The following is a 17,117-nucleotide window of genomic DNA, read 5'->3' as shown; positions in this document are numbered from 1 at the left end:
TTCAATCATTCAATCAATGAAGTTTGAATAAGACCAAAGTTAAAAAGTTGATAATTCGAAATTTCCCAATATTTTCCAAATTGGCCATCAGAGGGCACTTTTGGAAATTGGAACAACCTTTATTCCTCTGAGATTATTCTTTACCAAAAAAAAACCTTTTTAAGTCTCCAACCAAACCATCATCGTGATACCACTACTCTCGTCAAATCTTTTTGGATCCATACTTGATGATGATGTTCAACTGATTCTATTGCTTCTGCTTACGAGTGTATCAAGTTTGGACTTTTCCATATCATTTTTTTTATGTATTCACAAGGGTCGTGTTTTGTATTCACAAAGGTCGTGTCCCACACACACACACACATACTTCGCTTACAGAATGATGCTATGACCATGGAAACAACAACAACAACAGAACAGGCGAACAATTCATGATTCGAATGAACGAACTAACCAAGAACGACAATAGATGCTATAGTGCCACTAACTATAGTCAACCACTTTGAATCAACGAACTAAAACCAAACTAAAATCGACCGACCGACCAGAAAAGCTCTCAACATTTCAATGTGTATATGTTATATATTGAGTATATGTGTTGGCGACTCTTTCATTTCATCATTAAATGTTTGACAATCGACTATAGTTCTCTTTCTCTCTCTCTCAATAATATCTTGATTGTTGGCTGTGCGAAAAAAAAACATTTCCATTTCATTTCGAAAAACATCGTCGTCGTGGTTGTTGTTCCCACTACTGTTGTTTGTTGTTCGTTCCAGAAATTTTTCATTTATCACACAACCATAAACAACAACAAGTTCTGGTTAACTTTGATGGGTTCTGGTTGTGTGCATAATTTTTGTATGTTTGTGTGTGTGTGTGTATGTTTTCCCCAACTGTTTGATGTTGTCACCTTTTTTTCCCATTAATTTTTTTATTCTCTTCATCCATCTCCACATTGACATTGAATATTCATCAATCATTGTTGTCATTTTAATTCATAGTTTAATGATGATGGTGACATTCGTTATCACAAGTGTATCGAAGCATTGAAGAATTGAATAAGAATAAATTTTTGTATGAATGATCATCATCATCATCATCATCAAAATCGATTCGATTCGTTATATCATCAATTGTATTCATGCATGTTTTATTTTGTCCAACAACAATATCTGATTGTTAATCACATACATCACGTTTTTTTATTATGATGATATATGATAATGCCATTCGATTTGTAAATTTGAATTTCGATTCGAATAAAAAAAAATTGAACCTTTTTTCACGACATCATGTGTGAATGATGATGAAATCGAATGTGTGAATCAGGTAATATATAGTAGTAGACCTATTAAAACACACATTTTTGAAATCAACAACAAATGAATCGTGAACGTTTTATTTGTTTTTGTGAAAAAATAAAATCAAAATCCTTCAACATCATCACCGGAACAATTCTGTATTCTATTCTCATTATATATCGCAAACAGGGGAAAAAAATTTAATTGTTTTTTTTTGTGTGTGTGTGTGATGTGTATGTCTATGTGTGATTAAATGATTCCAATACATCGAGGTGTGCCCATTGTTCACATATAAAAAAAACCCATATGAACCATTCTTCGTTTTTTTTCTACTGTCTTTGTCTTAAAAAAATCTGTCTAATTTTCCACACACACACACAAAAAAAGTTTTTTTTTAATGGTCACATGAATACGAAGAAATTTGCGAAATTCATTCACCAGTAAAAATTGATTTCATTATACCTTGCAAACACAAACATACAAACACACACACATGTTGAACAAATTCGTTCATGAATGGATGAATGGAAAGTTTAGTTCCACTTGAATTGTTGTAATAGTCACCATCATCATCATCATCATCATCATCATCATCATTTCTGACAAAGAAAAAAAAACCTTTCAACAAACCAGAACTTACATCTACTATAGTATAACCATCGATAATAAGAAATAATATAATTTCGATGTGAAATTGAAAAATTTTTGTAGTTTGTGCCATCCAATGATTGCTAGTTTTTCTATATGTGTTTGTGTGTGTGTGTGGATGTCCGGTGGTCTTTTCTTTATTCTCATCATTCCAACGATGATGATGATCATTTCGAAATAAGTAAAACAACAAAACAGCCGCAACTTTTACGTTGTAATAACGTTCATTAGGTGTGTGCGTGTGTGTGTTGTGCGCTGTGTCCGTGTGTGTGTGTGAATGACTCATTTTCGATTTCATTTTTCTCATTGTCTCTGTGTGTGTGTGCGTGTGTGTTAACGTTCAGTTGTCATTTCGAATTTTTTTGTCTTTGAATTTTTTTTTTATCGTCGATTGATTTTTGTTTTTTTTTCATTTTCATTTTTTGCCATCCAATCTAACAATAATCTACAATCTGATCAATTCTCACCCATGTGTTTGTTATATATGTTTCCATGGCCGTTTTTTTTTTACTCCAGTTGCTCTGACAAACACACACACACACACACAGGAAAAAAAATAACGTTCATTTCGTCATCGTTTATTGAATTTCATCATAATCATCTTATGACGACGAATTTGGCCGATTAAAACCATTGAACTATTTCCATTATTCTCAATTGCGATCACTGTGTCAAAAAAAAAATGTCCATCGCCGCCTATTACATCGATGATCCTGTTGATTATCGAAAAAAATATTCGTCACCATCATCAAATTTTGTGAAACAGATAATATTAGCTGATAGAAGCAAAATGTATCCACAATCTTCATATCATTCGCCAAAAATTGTGATGTCAAATCGAAAACGAATTTGGTCCTTATATTCATCATCGATATCATTATTATTTTGTTCATTATTCTTATTATTATTATCATCAAATAATGGTAAGTTTTATATTTCATTTTGTACATTTTTTTCGTATTTTCGTATCATATAATATTAAATAATTAGATCAATAAATCAAAAATTGAATCGAATCAAAATTCAATTATATAATTCTCATACACTTATAAACATAGGTAATATTAGTTGATTGAATCAAAAAATCAAATCAATCAATTGTGGATAATATATATCGATCACAAATATTATCTATTAATTCAACCAATAGAATGATAGAGAGATGGAAAATCGAGCAAATCCAAATTTATTTTTTTTTCATTGTTCAATTCAATTGAATTACAATTTCATTATTATTCGATTGATGAATACGAATTTCCCTCATTGCTATGGCTGGTTTATGATCATTTTGTTGTTTGTTTGTTATTGTATACTGAATGTATATATATGTATTATGTGTTGTATTAATACATTTTGACTATAACAAATAACAACAACAACAACAAAAACAAATTGTATTGATCCATCCATCCTTGTTTGTCATAAGGATGGATGGATGATTATTATTCGACAATAGTATGACCTAATTCGATTATCAATCCAAAAAAAAAAATGATTATGCCCGGTTTAGATGGAGAAAATTATTTTTTGTTTGTTACGATAATAGATTGTCTAATATTGTAAATGAATGGCAATAAATGGATTAACAGAACATTTTAGATTTCTAGTAAATTTTTCTATGTATGTCTCTATATATTATGTACATTACTGTAATGTTGTTTTTCCTTTTATCTATCTATCTATCTATATTTAATTGGCATATGTATTGAATGGAACCGATTGATTGATTGATTCATTCATTCATAAAACAGTAATAATGATAATGATGGCAATTATAATTATGATGACAATAAATATATATCCAATCATTTTATTACCCCTCATTCATTCATCATGTAATGTATAGAATGTTGATCTCAAATTCCAACAAAAAAAAGTCATGCCAAATTCTATTCCAAATATTTTTTCATTTTAAAATTTTCGAAACAATTTTCCAATTTTTTAAAAAAAAACATCCGGTTATAATCACATTTCACTTTTTTCATGTTTTCATGTCATATATCACAGTCACTTATGAATGGAATTAATGTCACATAAATGAATTTGTACAATTTTTTTTCCTTGTTGTTGTTATTATATGAAAAAAAAATGTTAATTCATTCAATTGTTCCGTAACAGATGATGATGAATTCTTCTATTTTGTTGTTGTTGATATAATATTGCTGTCCATAAATGAAAATGAAACAAAAAAAATCAAATCAAATCAGTAGTAAAAAAATGAATGAATTAAACAGAAATCCGTGACTGACTTGAATTTTTTTTTTTTTTTTTTTTTGGTCGAATTATGAATGAAAATTTCTATTTGTCACATGTGTTTGTGTCCTGTATGTGAAGCCATGTGTAGAATATGTCGGTCCATAATAATATAAATATGTTTGTTATCTTTATACACACTATTGCCTACACATTTATCTATGATGTGTCACTCACAAATATATAACGGTAGTCGTTATCCATGTTGGCATATATATATATTATATAATGATAACACTCGGTATTCAAACAAAATGAAACAAAAAAATCAATCAGTCACAATGTATGTATGTAATAGAAGGAAAAAAAATGTGTGGTGTTTGCTCATTCAGGCAATTTTCACAGGAATTTATCAAGATAAAAATGAATTTTTTTTTTTGTTACAAGCAAAGTGTCTCTTTTAATTTTTTTTCTTGTTTCTTTTATTAATGTTTTTCTTGGACCATATGGTTGGATTGTTTGGTAGTTTAGAATATGCTGTTCATACTCTGATTACATCCAATGTCATGCATATTTGCCTGTGAGTGTGTGTTTGTGTGTGTGTGACTCATCGGGATTTCTGGTTCTCTCTCTCTCTCTCTCTCTCTCTCTGGACTTGACTGACATTTTTTTTTCTGCAGTTCATTCCGTTCTCATTGTTGATTTTCTTTTCATACTTTTTTTCTGGTTCAAATTTGTCATTGAAATACGCTGATTTTTCTTCTTTTCGCATTTTTTTTTATTTATGATGATAATCGTAATAATTGTTACAGTATAACATCATCATCATCATTATAATTAGGGTGAAAAAAAGCCATTGCTTTTTTTTGTTTTGTTGTTTGACAGACAACAGCAATAGTCTTGAAACACACATTTGAATGATTGGCGATGATGATGATATAGTATGATGATGATTTTCAAGATCATATGTACAGTGTGTACTTGTATTTGACAGATTTACAATTTACATTTGCATCATAAATCACACACACACACATAAGAAAGAATTATTTTTGTATGAAAAAATAATTAAAAACAAATTTGTCAAATGTAACAAATTTTTTTTTTTTTTTTGGTTCAAATCCTGATAGATATTTCAGATTGAGTGGTAAGATTTTCTTGATGTTTTATTTTCATTCATTCATGTTTTTTTTTGTTTTCATTATGTTCGGCTTCAATTCATTTGGTTGAAAATTAATGTTTTTGTCACGAAATATATAATAAAATTAATATTTAAAAAAATATCTACTACTTTTCTGGTGTTTTTTTTTTGTTGAATTTCATATTTATGTAAATCATGTTCCATATTTATAGGGAGCAATGAATTTGTCACAAATCTATTTTTGTGTGTGTATGTGTGTGTGCTTCATCACGATAATAATCATCATCATCATCATCATCATCATGATAATTCATAGGTTGATATGATTTTGGGTGAAATTTTGTTTAAACTCAAATTTTTTTGTTTTGTTTTGTTTTGTTCCAAACAAGAAAAACAAAAATGAAAATTTACAATCTAAAAAAATGGGTAATTGTTTTGAACTCATTAAAAAGTAGTATATAGTATAGTCAAGTTAGTAGAAATATGTACACCGATAATATACACCGATTTTCATTTTTCATTCATTTCTTTTCATGTGTGTGTGTGTGTGTGTCTGTGTATCAAGCTGGGAAAAAATTATAGATTATTCAATTTGTGATTTCCTGTCACCAGTATTTTTTGTTTTCTTTTTGGCAAAATCACACATGATATTTATAAACTTGTTGGGTGATAATAATAATTTCAAAGTTGTTAGGGCCCAAAAAAAGGATAGTCATTTTGGTTTTTAATGATCCGAAAACCAAAATAACCGGCTAAACACATAGTTGGGTGCACAACATTAACGTTTGAAAAAATCACAACTCAATATTATAACCATGAGGTAGTAGTGTTAATTTTTCCTATACGAAATGTTACACGTGTCCGTCTGCTTTGCATCCCATTAAACACACAATGGGTACTCAAAACAAGACTGTCAAAACAAATTCCCATTTGATTTGATTCGATTCGATTTGCTCTGATTTCTGATTTTTTTCAATTAAATTCAATTTTCAATAACAACGATTCATTCTCTTATTTTCTCTTGCTTATAGTTGAGTCATCGCCCATGTTCCGAAAGGTTCCAAGTCCCGTCTATTATATGCTACAAGGTATGTGTAATTGTATGTCACCCATATATAGAAGCAGATTTTTGATCAAGTCTTGTCACATATGTCACAAAAACAAACACAGGATCAGACCTTGAATTAAATTGCGTTACAGAACGTATCGTTAATGTATCATGTTTTTGGACTCGAAATCACAAAATTATTCCTCCACTACCGGGAAAATATAATTATGCACAACGTTCATCATCGGGTGATTGTAGTATGACCATATCACGGCTTGAATATCCAGCTGATAATGCACAATGGATATGTCAAGTATATCCAGATGAATCTGAACAAGAACCCCCCAAAACACAAGTGATTGTAATGGTTCAGCCAAATCAACCAAATATTACATTCGATGTAAGTTTTTCAGATTTCATATAATGAACAAAATTTATCATGTTTTTTTGACATCTATGTATTCTGTGTTTTTTTTTCGAATAGAATTTTACCGAATCACCGATTGCTGATCAAGTGACAAGCATTTCATGTTTGTCTGCTAATGGAAATCCACTACCACGTATTGAATGGTATCTGGATGATATCAACATTACACAATATGTATGTATTACAATATATAAGTTTGCTTTCCATTTTTTTATTCAAATGTTTTTTCTCATTTTTTCCTCATATTAATGTGATCATATATTATCATTATCAAAAAAAAATAGGCAAAAGAAATTGCAAAAGATCGTACAATCAAATCAACATTACGTTATGTATTCAAGAAAAAAGATAAAGGTAGCCGTCTACAATGTATATCATTCCATCAAACCGGTCAACAGGTTGTGCCGAAAATTTTAAATGTACAATGTATGTATCACCATGCATGGATCAATTTATCATCAATCATTCCTTTTTTTTTGGTGATGATCGTTACTATTAATTTATTCATTGAATTATAATAATGATTTCTATTTCTGTAACAAATAGATAAACCATACGTAACGGTAAAGGAGAAAACATATACTGCATATGAAGGAAAAGATTTAGAAATCGAATGCCATGTTGAAGCGAATCCGGAAGCAAATATCTATTGGAAGCCAAGATGTAAGTATGTTGCGTATGCAACACACACATGCATATAAGAGAGTTGATTTTCATTGGTCGTTTTTGATGTTGGTCAATTTTGAATGAAAAAAAAAATTTCCCTTCTATTGTGACTCTTGGATCATTATGATTGTTGACCATTTTATTTCCTTAATTTTCATTTCAACACTATTCACATTGATGAAGCTCATCATATTAATTCGTTTTTTTTTAATTTTTTACAGCGGAAAAAATCAACGAAACTAAATATAAAGTATTGGGCAATAAATTATTATTACGAAACATTGATTATACATTTGACGGTGAAGAATTTCAATGTTCAGCACAGAATACCATTGGACCTTCGAAAACGGAATCAGTTAAATTGAATGTTTTATGTATGTTATTTTCGTATTTTGATCGATTATACTGGCTATGATTAACGTTTTTATATTTTCGTTAAATATATTAGATCCACCTCGATTAGTGAGTATCGATTTTCCTCGTAAAAACATAACCGTTGGCGATGATATGCAATTCGAATGTACATTTGTTGGCAATCCTGCACCGAAAATCCGTTGGTGTTTCACTGATGCAATTCATAATAATCTTTATTATCCAAAAGCATCGGATGATAATCCCGGTGTATTGATCATTAGGAATGCCAGTTATCTAAATGAAGGTACTGATTAATCGTTTTGTTTTTTTTTTGTTTTAAAAATATAAAATTTCCATTCATAGGATCCTATTATTGTCAAGGCATTAATTACAATTGGATTCTAAACAAGGAAAACATGGTACCAAGTAGTCAGTTTGCTGTCAACATTGTTGGTCGTCCATTGTTCATCAATGTAAGTGTCTCCACAGATGTATTTCATTTGAGCTTTAATTTAAATATAATATGACACAATTAAACCATCAAAAGGACAAAAAAACTGTCACCGGCTATCGTGGTTTGGATACAAAAGTTGAACAAAGTTTCTGTAGTGATCCACCTCCGGATCAAGTTTATTGGATTTATGGTTCGAATCGTATCCCGGTCAAGTAAGTCATTGAGTTATAAAAATGACCATCAAATTTATGTCATCAATTTTTTTCATTCAAATCAACAACAATAGTCTTGAAATTGGTAAAGATGATTCACTTCGTCCACATCATAATCAAATCGATAATTTTCATATTAAAACGGGACGTTTAATCAAAATCGATTCATTATCACCGAATCCAACCTGTTTTCGTGTTGCCTTAATGGTCGCCTATACTGGCACAGATGACATTCGTGATTATATGCTCGTTGTGCATAACAAATATGGCAAAAGTGAAGGCATCGTTACGCTTCAGGTAGGCTTATCTTGTAACAGTGTTTTGTCGGTCCAATTAATTATTCATTTCAACCGAAACAAACAAAAAAAAGGTCAACTCTCCATTATCCATTGCAGCAGTGATTGCATTTTCATTAATAGTATTAGTCATTGTATTGGCCATTACTATTGGTATCATCTTATTACGACGCAAACCGTCAAAATCATCAGGATCATCCTCATTATCATCATCTACAACATCGTCTACGAATAAACAACGGATAGATGATCATCATCCTGTCGAAATTGTCGACAACAAATATGAAGTTCAAGGTAACAATTTATGGTAGTTATTAAAACATTTAGTCATTTATACTATATGTATGTATTTGAAACGCGTTAAATTAACCGTTATATATACCATGTTGGCTTATTTTTTTTCTTGTTCCATTTATCTAGTGCCAAACAATGATTCATATGATGGTGGCAATAAAGATAGCCTAAAAAAACATCATGGCAAAAAAACGAATGGCCATTAAATAAAAATTGCATAGATAACAATATCATCATCATTCGTCTGAGCTTCCTATTTTTTCTTCTTTTTTTTACTCATCACATCCATCGGCTGCTTCAATCAAAAAAAAAAAAAAAAAAAAAAATAAAAAATAAAAATATTTTTTTATCATTGTGTCCATCCAAATGAAGACTTTTGAATGATGATGAAATCATCGTCCATCGTTGATTGCATATGTCCATTCATGGTTGTACATCATCATCATCTTCGGTGCCTTCATCTGATTGCCTCACATACATTATATTCGTGATTTACCATTTTTTTCATCATCATTTACGAACACAACAACAAATATAAGGATAACTTTCGTTTCATTTTTTCACATACACACATGCATAATAATGATTTTTCGGCCTTTCGATCAAAATTGTTCAACTTATATCATCATCATCATCATCGAATCACCACTTTGGATGTATAGTTTGTGTTGGTCAGATCGATCAGCAACAGCAGCAGCAGCTTCATTTTTTTCGATTGTATCATAGCCACTTTTGTTTTTTGTTCTTTTTGCTTTATTCATTTTTTTTCTCTTTTTTTTATCCTTTAAGCTATTTATATGTCACTTTTTTACGATACGATACTTTAGTACTTTTTTTTACAACATTAATAACGAATAACTACACATTTTGTACAATTTGTAATTTATATTCTCATTCAACAGCTGAAAAAAAAACATACAAATTTGAATCGATTTGAACACCTCATCCGCTTTCTGTTACGAATTTTGACATAAATATTTGGAAAAAAAAACAGCAACAAACAATAACAAAATCTCACTATAAATTGTTCGTATTAATTAATATCACAATTTTTTTTTATCATCATTATTAAATAGTCAACATTAACAATATAATAATTGTATAATCAGATATGAACACAACATCATATAGTCAAAAGTCATGATGATAGTTAAAAATAATAATAAAAAAATATATATATCATTCTCAAACTAAACACAGGATTCATCATCATTCAATTAATTTACATTACATATATATATTTATTAATCATGGAAAATGATGAGCATTAACAACAAAAAATTCATAAAGATCAGCATAAAGGCTATCCAATGGTTCATTGTTGTTATCATTGGAAATTTCTTCCGTATCCATATTATTATTATCATCATCATCATCATTATCATTATGATGAGATCGCCAGAATGATCCTGAAGTGTCATCAAATATATTACGTATAGACATTATATAGCTAATCTCTTCAACATCTTTCAATGTTTTATGGTATGTGTTCGATATGAAACGGGCACGAAAATTACCAATTATTTTTTCACGTATCAATTCAATATCATAATCGATACTATCATCATCCAATGTTGGTGACCAAACTTTTACCGAACAATTTGAACCAGCTGTAGCCAATATCGGATCGATTGGATGTGCACTTAATGCATTAATCTATAAAATGATAATCAATAAATCAGGTCATCAATCATTTATCATATAGGATTTGATAATAAACTTACATTACCAACTTCATCACCAATTTTGAAGAAAATCATTGAACCATCATATATATCCCAAGCGTAAAGAAAACCATCATTCGATGTACTAAACGCAAGCCGATTACTAAACCAACAACATTTGAATGTTGGTTCGGAAAATAATTTCACACCTTGTCCAACCAATACGGATCGTCGTGAAAAATTCGATTCACGAGTTATATCGGCAATGACCACTTCACCGGTGCTTGCCGAACAAAGTAATCGATCACTGTTTGGGCTGAATCGAATACAAGGAACAGAAAAACGACTACGGTCCTCTTCATTTAATGCCAAAAATGAAAGATAATATGTACAATATGGAAGATGATTTCGATCAGAATTGCTCTAATTTTTTGATAAAATCAAGTTAATTAATAAATTCATGCGATTAATAGATTATAGTACTTACAATGAATCGACGATCATAAACGAGAACGGATGAACCATGACCAGCGACAGCAAATAAATGTGGTCGAATCTGACGATTACAATCGATTGTTCGTAAACGAAATATGCCGTCTTTCCTTCGACGTATCCTCAACAATTCAATCGATGATCGCTGCCGAAGATCCGATTGAAATATTCGACCATCTTGTCCAGCTGAAAGAATAACACAAGGATCACAATGGACAAATTCATTGACGATCGCATCATGATAACAAGTTACACGTGATTGAGTGGTCAATGATCGATCGATTATAGCACAACGTACGAATCCATCATCACCACATGTGGTGATATAATCACCGTCCGGCGACCATCGACAACAACGAACACTGCCAGTCAAATGTCCCGAATCATAGATGTAATCCAAGTTATTATCCGACCAATTCCAAATGGCCACCTTACAATCATTACCACTTGAACAAATGTATCGACCATTATGATTGAAATCCACAGAATAAATTGGTTCGATGTGTTCAAACATCTCGTATGTTTGCGACATACTTTTCATTAGATAAAGAGAATCACGGATCTGATGCTTGAATCGAATAGGATTGTAATCGGAAATTTTTCGCTTTTTCAATCCATGCTAATGAATAATTCATTTAGACAATAAGACATTATTTGAGATTCACAAAAAAAATATTTACCGATTCATTATGGAGGCCATATTCACGATTAACGATAGCACGCATTATGAAACCAATTTGGTCATCTGGATGATGAATATGAACACTATGTTGTTGTTGAAGTTCATCGGTGGAGGATTGATCAAAATCAATTTCGACATCACCATCATCAAAATCTTCGTTAAACATCTTTTGTTTTGAACCAAAAATTAATATGATACCAAATAATTACCATCACCGCTATTTTTATGAAAAGGAAAAGCTATTAAACCGATTAAAGCTTTTTATACATTTGTCACAGCAGAACAAGAACAACAAAATCGTTGAATTTATGCCAAAGTCATCATTTGACTTGTTTATTTACGTCGAAGTTTTTGTTTTTGTTCACACAGCTGTGCTTTGTCAATGCAGTGATGGTCACCGATACTATCGATACTTGTGTAATTTTTTTGTGTTAATTTTAAAATTTATTTTATTTTATTATTATTATTTTATTGGTATCAATATTTTTTTGGTATGAATTTTCCTGATGATAATAAAGAGACTGGTCAAGGTTAAGGATTGGGTATTAATAGAGCAATGTAGGTGGCTCCAATGGTGGCAATTCTGGAAACGATGATATCGTCGATGTTCGGTTATTACTGACATTTTTCGATTTATTCGGATCATTTTTAATGCTATTCAATTCTTTTCTCAAGGATTGATTTTCTTTTTGCAATGTTTTTGTTTCCTGTTTTGATTTTTCGATTGTTTCAACCATGTTTAGATAGATGGATTTCATTTTTTCATTCATCGTTTGTAATTCATTCACAATCGAAATGGGTGGTGTTTGACCATCGATTTTTACTGAATTGAAACTACAACCAGAACCAGGTGATGATGATGGAGTTGATTTTTGGCTCGATTGATTATGATTTTTGAGTGTAAACGACAATTGTTCCAATAAAGATTCTTGTCGTTTAAGCATATTGCATAGATCCATATCATCCGATTCGGATATAATTCGATTGGCCATTGTTGCTGTTTCGTCGCCCCTATTTTTTGAGCGATGTCGATTTGAATATTGATCCAATGATGATGATGAACTGGATGAATTCGGATTCGAAAGAACTGTTTGTAGATTTTCTTTTCGATTTGTTAATTTATTTGTCAAACGAGATTGTAGACGTCGTTCAAGATGATCAATTTGATTGAAACAATATGACCGTTGTACGGTTAATGATGAACGGATATTATCACAGCGAGTAGTTTGAATCGAATATTCTAAATATTCTATAGTTTTATATTCACATACATTATGATCATATATGAGAAATTTAAATTAGAAAATTTCGTAAACAAATGGAACAAAAAATTTGACTCACGAATTGCTTTGGTGTAATGAAATATTGCTTTACTAAATTGATGACAACGGCTATAATATTCAGCTTTACGATGAGATCGATGGGCCTTTTTTGGCGTTATTGGATGATTATAATTAAAAAATTTATGAAAATTTTCACAATTTAGCTTACCAGATTTAAATGACTTTCCATTCATAAATTATAATATAATATATATTGGTCTACAACTAACGATATTAGTTTCACTTTCTTTGTGTGTTTGTGGTTCTTTTTATTAGCGTTGATTCAAACACAACAAGAATATTCTCAGATAACCGAACCAAATTATACAACAATACAAACTGATTTTATTTACAATAAAAAAAAATCTGAAATAAAAATTTGCAAGATTGTGGCTCAATATTTTCTCTACAATTTTTTTGCTTCTCATTTACGACGCCACACTAGATGGCAGAAATGTCGGCAATTTTTTTTTCATTATCAAAAAGACATCATAATTCGATTCTTTGTTCATCAGCGATCATTTAACGCAGTTATAAAATATGAGAAAAAAACATTTTTTTTGCGGTTGAAAACATTTTAAGAATTTTATTTTTTATTTTTTATCAACATTAACATTTAATTTTTGTTCATGCAAACAAAGTGAATTAGGAAATGGACATTTTTTTTGATGTGTTATGGATAAATGGATGAATTCCGAATACGTTGCAACGCCATTATCCTGTTGTCCACTAGATTTTGTGATTTTATTTTATTTAATTTTTTTCATTTGTTTGTTTTTTGATCAATTTTTTTTCAATCAATGATCAAAATAAAATATTGGAAAAAAACAGTGGACAACAAGAGAAAGGTATTGAACGTATCTATTTTTTATTTTTTTTGGTGATGTGCCAAATCAGCTGAATACGACCTAATCCAGATGTGGCAACTATGAAAAAAAAACCGACGAAACAAAACGAACGAGAGAAAATATTTTAAATCATAAAATATAGTTTCAAACCTTTGATTTATTGTATCATCATTTTCGATAGTTCATCGATGTTTTTGTATTATTATTGTTGTTATTGGTCAATCATCATCATGGTTATACATCGGGATTATATATGACGCCAACATATGACCATAACGATCGATAGCTAGATTCGTACTGAAAGAATTTTCATTTTCAAATTCATATTCACAATTATCACAATTAATTCATTCGAAGGATTATGTTTAGATTTTGCTATGGATCGTTTAGGTTGCCATTGGTTTTATTTTATTTCTCTATTTTACAGCTATTTGACCGAAAACATATTTGGCCAGATTATTATCATCATTCATTCATTCATCGCCTAGGTCACCCAAACATACATAGAATATAGAAGATATGAACCAATTCAAAATTCACTAAAGTTACTGGTTATTTTGGTTTTTTGTTGTTAATGTTGTTGGTGGTAGTTATGATTATGTGGTCATCATCATCATCATGATGATCGGTGAGATATTATACGTGATATTGCCATGGAACAGAATATAAAAGTATTCGGGAATTCTTGCTTTTTTTTTGTCAACCTGAACCAAACCAAACCTAGCTAAAAAATGAAATATGAAATGAAAAAGTGGCGTGTGTGTGTGTGTGTGTGTGTTTTGAATATTCAATTGGAATTTCAGTAGAAAATAATTTCATTCCACTTTTCCTTACCCATAAACATATTTCTAACTCATATTCCTTCAATATTCTCATTGGGGACCATTGGTATTCTAACAACAATAACAACGCAAAGGATTTTTGAGATTATACAATATGCCACGATTGTTACCGAACCAAATATGAATGAATGTTCATTTTGTTACAACAATAACAACAACAACAACAGGACAAATGAACAAGAAAAATATTAGCCTAGGTATATTTTGGTAAATTATTAATACAATTTTCATATTATATTATAATCAAAAAAAAACAACTAAAAGAAATATGAACTGAATTTCAAAAAAAAAAAAAAAAAACAACCAAAGGGTACCACCATAAAGTACAATATCAACATACCTGGTCATCAACCATTTATTTTCGTACTGAATATATTACAACGGATAAAGGTAGCCATGGAAACAGACATGTATTACTATTCCATTATTTTATTAATTTTTTTTTCTTCATTTGGATGGTGTATAAATGCCGATTAGTTAGAGTTAGGTTAATCGTTTTCAATTTTTTGTTTTGTTTCATACTGATTGAATACAAGGAAGCGGATAAAAAACTGGCAAAATTCCGCTAGAAATTAATCGAATAATGAATGAATGAATTAACTTGATCAGGATGGTCCAATTTTCAGCATTTGACCTCACTCTCTCTCCCTCTCTCTCTCATACACACACATTAGAATAATTGAATTTAATACCAATTATCGATGATGGTTGTATTGGAAGGATTTATTTTTTTTTCTATTCAATTTTGGATAAAAATTGTCATTCAATGATTGTCACTGTAGTTGGTAATCGATGATTCAAGCTATTGGTATGATGACCGATTTGTCAATGTTTGTCGGATTGTATGTTCGGAATATCCTGGTTAAATTATGAAAACCATCAACATCATAATCAGACAAATTGTGGGCCATAGTGACGAAGAATTATCGCTATATCACAATGAAACAATGAACAGCAAGTCATAAAATAAAGTTTAATACCTGGACACACCTCGTCGACGTAACATACATATCATTATTATCAGTGATACGAATTTTTTTTTATTGAATTCATTCAGATTCTACATGTACTGCATATGTTCCATAAGAGAAAGAGTGATAGGGAGTGAGAGGGTGAAGGGCTAATCATTTTCATAAATACCTGATCTCTAATGATGATCCTAGTGTATATCTGTGTGCATGTGTGTGTATCAACAACATGAAATGACATGAATGTAAATGGATTGAATTTTTTTTTATATTTTTTTCTTTCAATGAATTTCCCGGAATATTCCGAGGGGACATAAAAAATTTGTGATTGTATAACAATAACAGTAATAATAATAATTATTATTATTATACACCTGGAATCGGTGTAACCACCAAACAAAAAAAAAAATTTTTTTTTTCATTCATTTTTCATTTATTTTGAACCTCTCCCAAAAAAAAACACACAAACCAAAGTGAATGAAAATACACCCTCGATGAGAATGAATTTATATATTCAATGTATATTATGTTAGAACCAAAAAAAAAAAAAAAAACAAAAATTGAGCTTTTTGGCTTCGATAATAACTATTGTGTATGTGTGTGCGTGTTTCAAATGGCCAACGCCAAAATCAAATTATTGATTGATATTCGATTGATGTTGATGATCGGGGGCCATGTTTAACGATTAAAAGATTTTTTTTTTTTTTTGGTTCTCCCTTTTTCTAGCTCAAGTACAAAACCAATTAGTTAGTTGAGAATTTCGTTGCAGTGAACTATTCAAGATTGTTCTATTTTTTTTTTTTTTTTTTTGATTGTTTGTAGATAGTGTGTGTGGTGTAATATTTTTGGATCGAAAAGAAATCCTGGAAACATGTTGAAATTCATTAGATCCAAAATTATGATCTTCATTCGATTATTATTAATAATATACTTTTACTTAAAAATTCATCACCAGAAGAAAGTTTAAGGCAAAAAAAAAATAGACAATATCATTATTGATCGAGGTTTAAAAGCCAGAAAACAAGAAATGTGGTTAGGGAAAAAATAAAAGTTTAATTTAAAAATAATATATTTTTTTCGAAAATATCATCCGGAAATATTTATCTTGATGAAAAAAATGTCGTTTATTTGTAGAAGAATAAAATTCTGTGGGCATATAAAAGTTTAGTCTGTTTGTTTAACATTAATATAATATATAATAGACAATCATTATACAATAATTGAATCATAAATTTGCTAAAAATAGATTAGAAATTTTCAATTTC

At 30.0% G+C, this 17,117-nt stretch overlaps 3 protein-coding genes across 9 annotated transcripts; 1 reads left to right on the top strand and 2 right to left on the bottom strand.

The window, feature by feature from the left end:
* The first annotated feature begins 422 nt into the window (after nucleotides 1-422).
* On the top strand, nucleotides 423-10,224 carry LOC124491204 (kin of IRRE-like protein 1). Of its 6 annotated transcripts, none has more exons than XM_075730367.1 (14): nucleotides 423-1,329; nucleotides 2,716-2,872; nucleotides 6,315-6,371; nucleotides 6,454-6,731; nucleotides 6,816-6,932; nucleotides 7,043-7,184; nucleotides 7,305-7,421; nucleotides 7,646-7,798; nucleotides 7,873-8,082; nucleotides 8,142-8,251; nucleotides 8,326-8,444; nucleotides 8,519-8,741; nucleotides 8,815-9,034; nucleotides 9,161-10,224. In XM_075730367.1, exons 2-14 carry the CDS (start codon nucleotides 2,740-2,742, stop codon nucleotides 9,238-9,240), a joined length of 1,959 nt encoding a protein of 652 aa, XP_075586482.1. In that variant the 5' UTR covers nucleotides 423-1,329; nucleotides 2,716-2,739; the 3' UTR covers nucleotides 9,241-10,224. The 6 variants fall into 6 exon arrangements, with proteins under 6 accessions (XP_075586482.1, XP_075586480.1, XP_075586481.1 ...); XM_075730365.1 differs by having other exon boundaries at nucleotides 621-843; nucleotides 2,466-2,872; XM_075730366.1 differs by having other exon boundaries at nucleotides 893-1,329; nucleotides 2,466-2,872.
* LOC124491181 (DDB1- and CUL4-associated factor 8) lies at nucleotides 9,900-12,256 on the bottom strand. Of its 2 annotated transcripts, none has more exons than XM_047053806.2 (4): nucleotides 11,871-12,256; nucleotides 11,186-11,809; nucleotides 10,759-11,121; nucleotides 9,900-10,690 (listed from the first exon to the last, which is right to left on the bottom strand). In XM_047053806.2, exons 1-4 carry the CDS (start codon nucleotides 12,036-12,038, stop codon nucleotides 10,283-10,285), a joined length of 1,563 nt encoding a protein of 520 aa, XP_046909762.1. In that variant the 5' UTR covers nucleotides 12,039-12,256; the 3' UTR covers nucleotides 9,900-10,282. The 2 variants fall into 2 exon arrangements, with proteins under 2 accessions (XP_046909762.1, XP_075586483.1); XM_075730368.1 differs by having other exon boundaries at nucleotides 10,051-10,690; nucleotides 11,186-11,794; nucleotides 11,856-12,183.
* Nucleotides 12,257-12,293: 37 nt separating this feature from the next.
* Nucleotides 12,294-13,604, bottom strand: LOC124491182 (uncharacterized). Its single transcript, XM_047053807.2, has 3 exons — nucleotides 13,364-13,604; nucleotides 13,214-13,298; nucleotides 12,294-13,121 (listed from the first exon to the last, which is right to left on the bottom strand). Exons 1-3 carry the CDS (start codon nucleotides 13,382-13,384, stop codon nucleotides 12,418-12,420), a joined length of 810 nt encoding a protein of 269 aa, XP_046909763.2. The 5' UTR covers nucleotides 13,385-13,604; the 3' UTR covers nucleotides 12,294-12,417.
* Between the last annotated feature and the right edge of the window lie 3,513 nt (nucleotides 13,605-17,117).

The sequence above is a fragment of the Dermatophagoides farinae genome, chromosome 4 (genome assembly GCF_024713945.1).
Source record: "Dermatophagoides farinae isolate YC_2012a chromosome 4, ASM2471394v1, whole genome shotgun sequence".
Taxonomy (NCBI): domain Eukaryota; kingdom Metazoa; phylum Arthropoda; class Arachnida; order Sarcoptiformes; family Pyroglyphidae; genus Dermatophagoides; species Dermatophagoides farinae.
The sequence above is the reverse complement of the archived record's forward strand: the minus strand, read 5'-3'. Positions and strand labels throughout refer to the sequence as shown.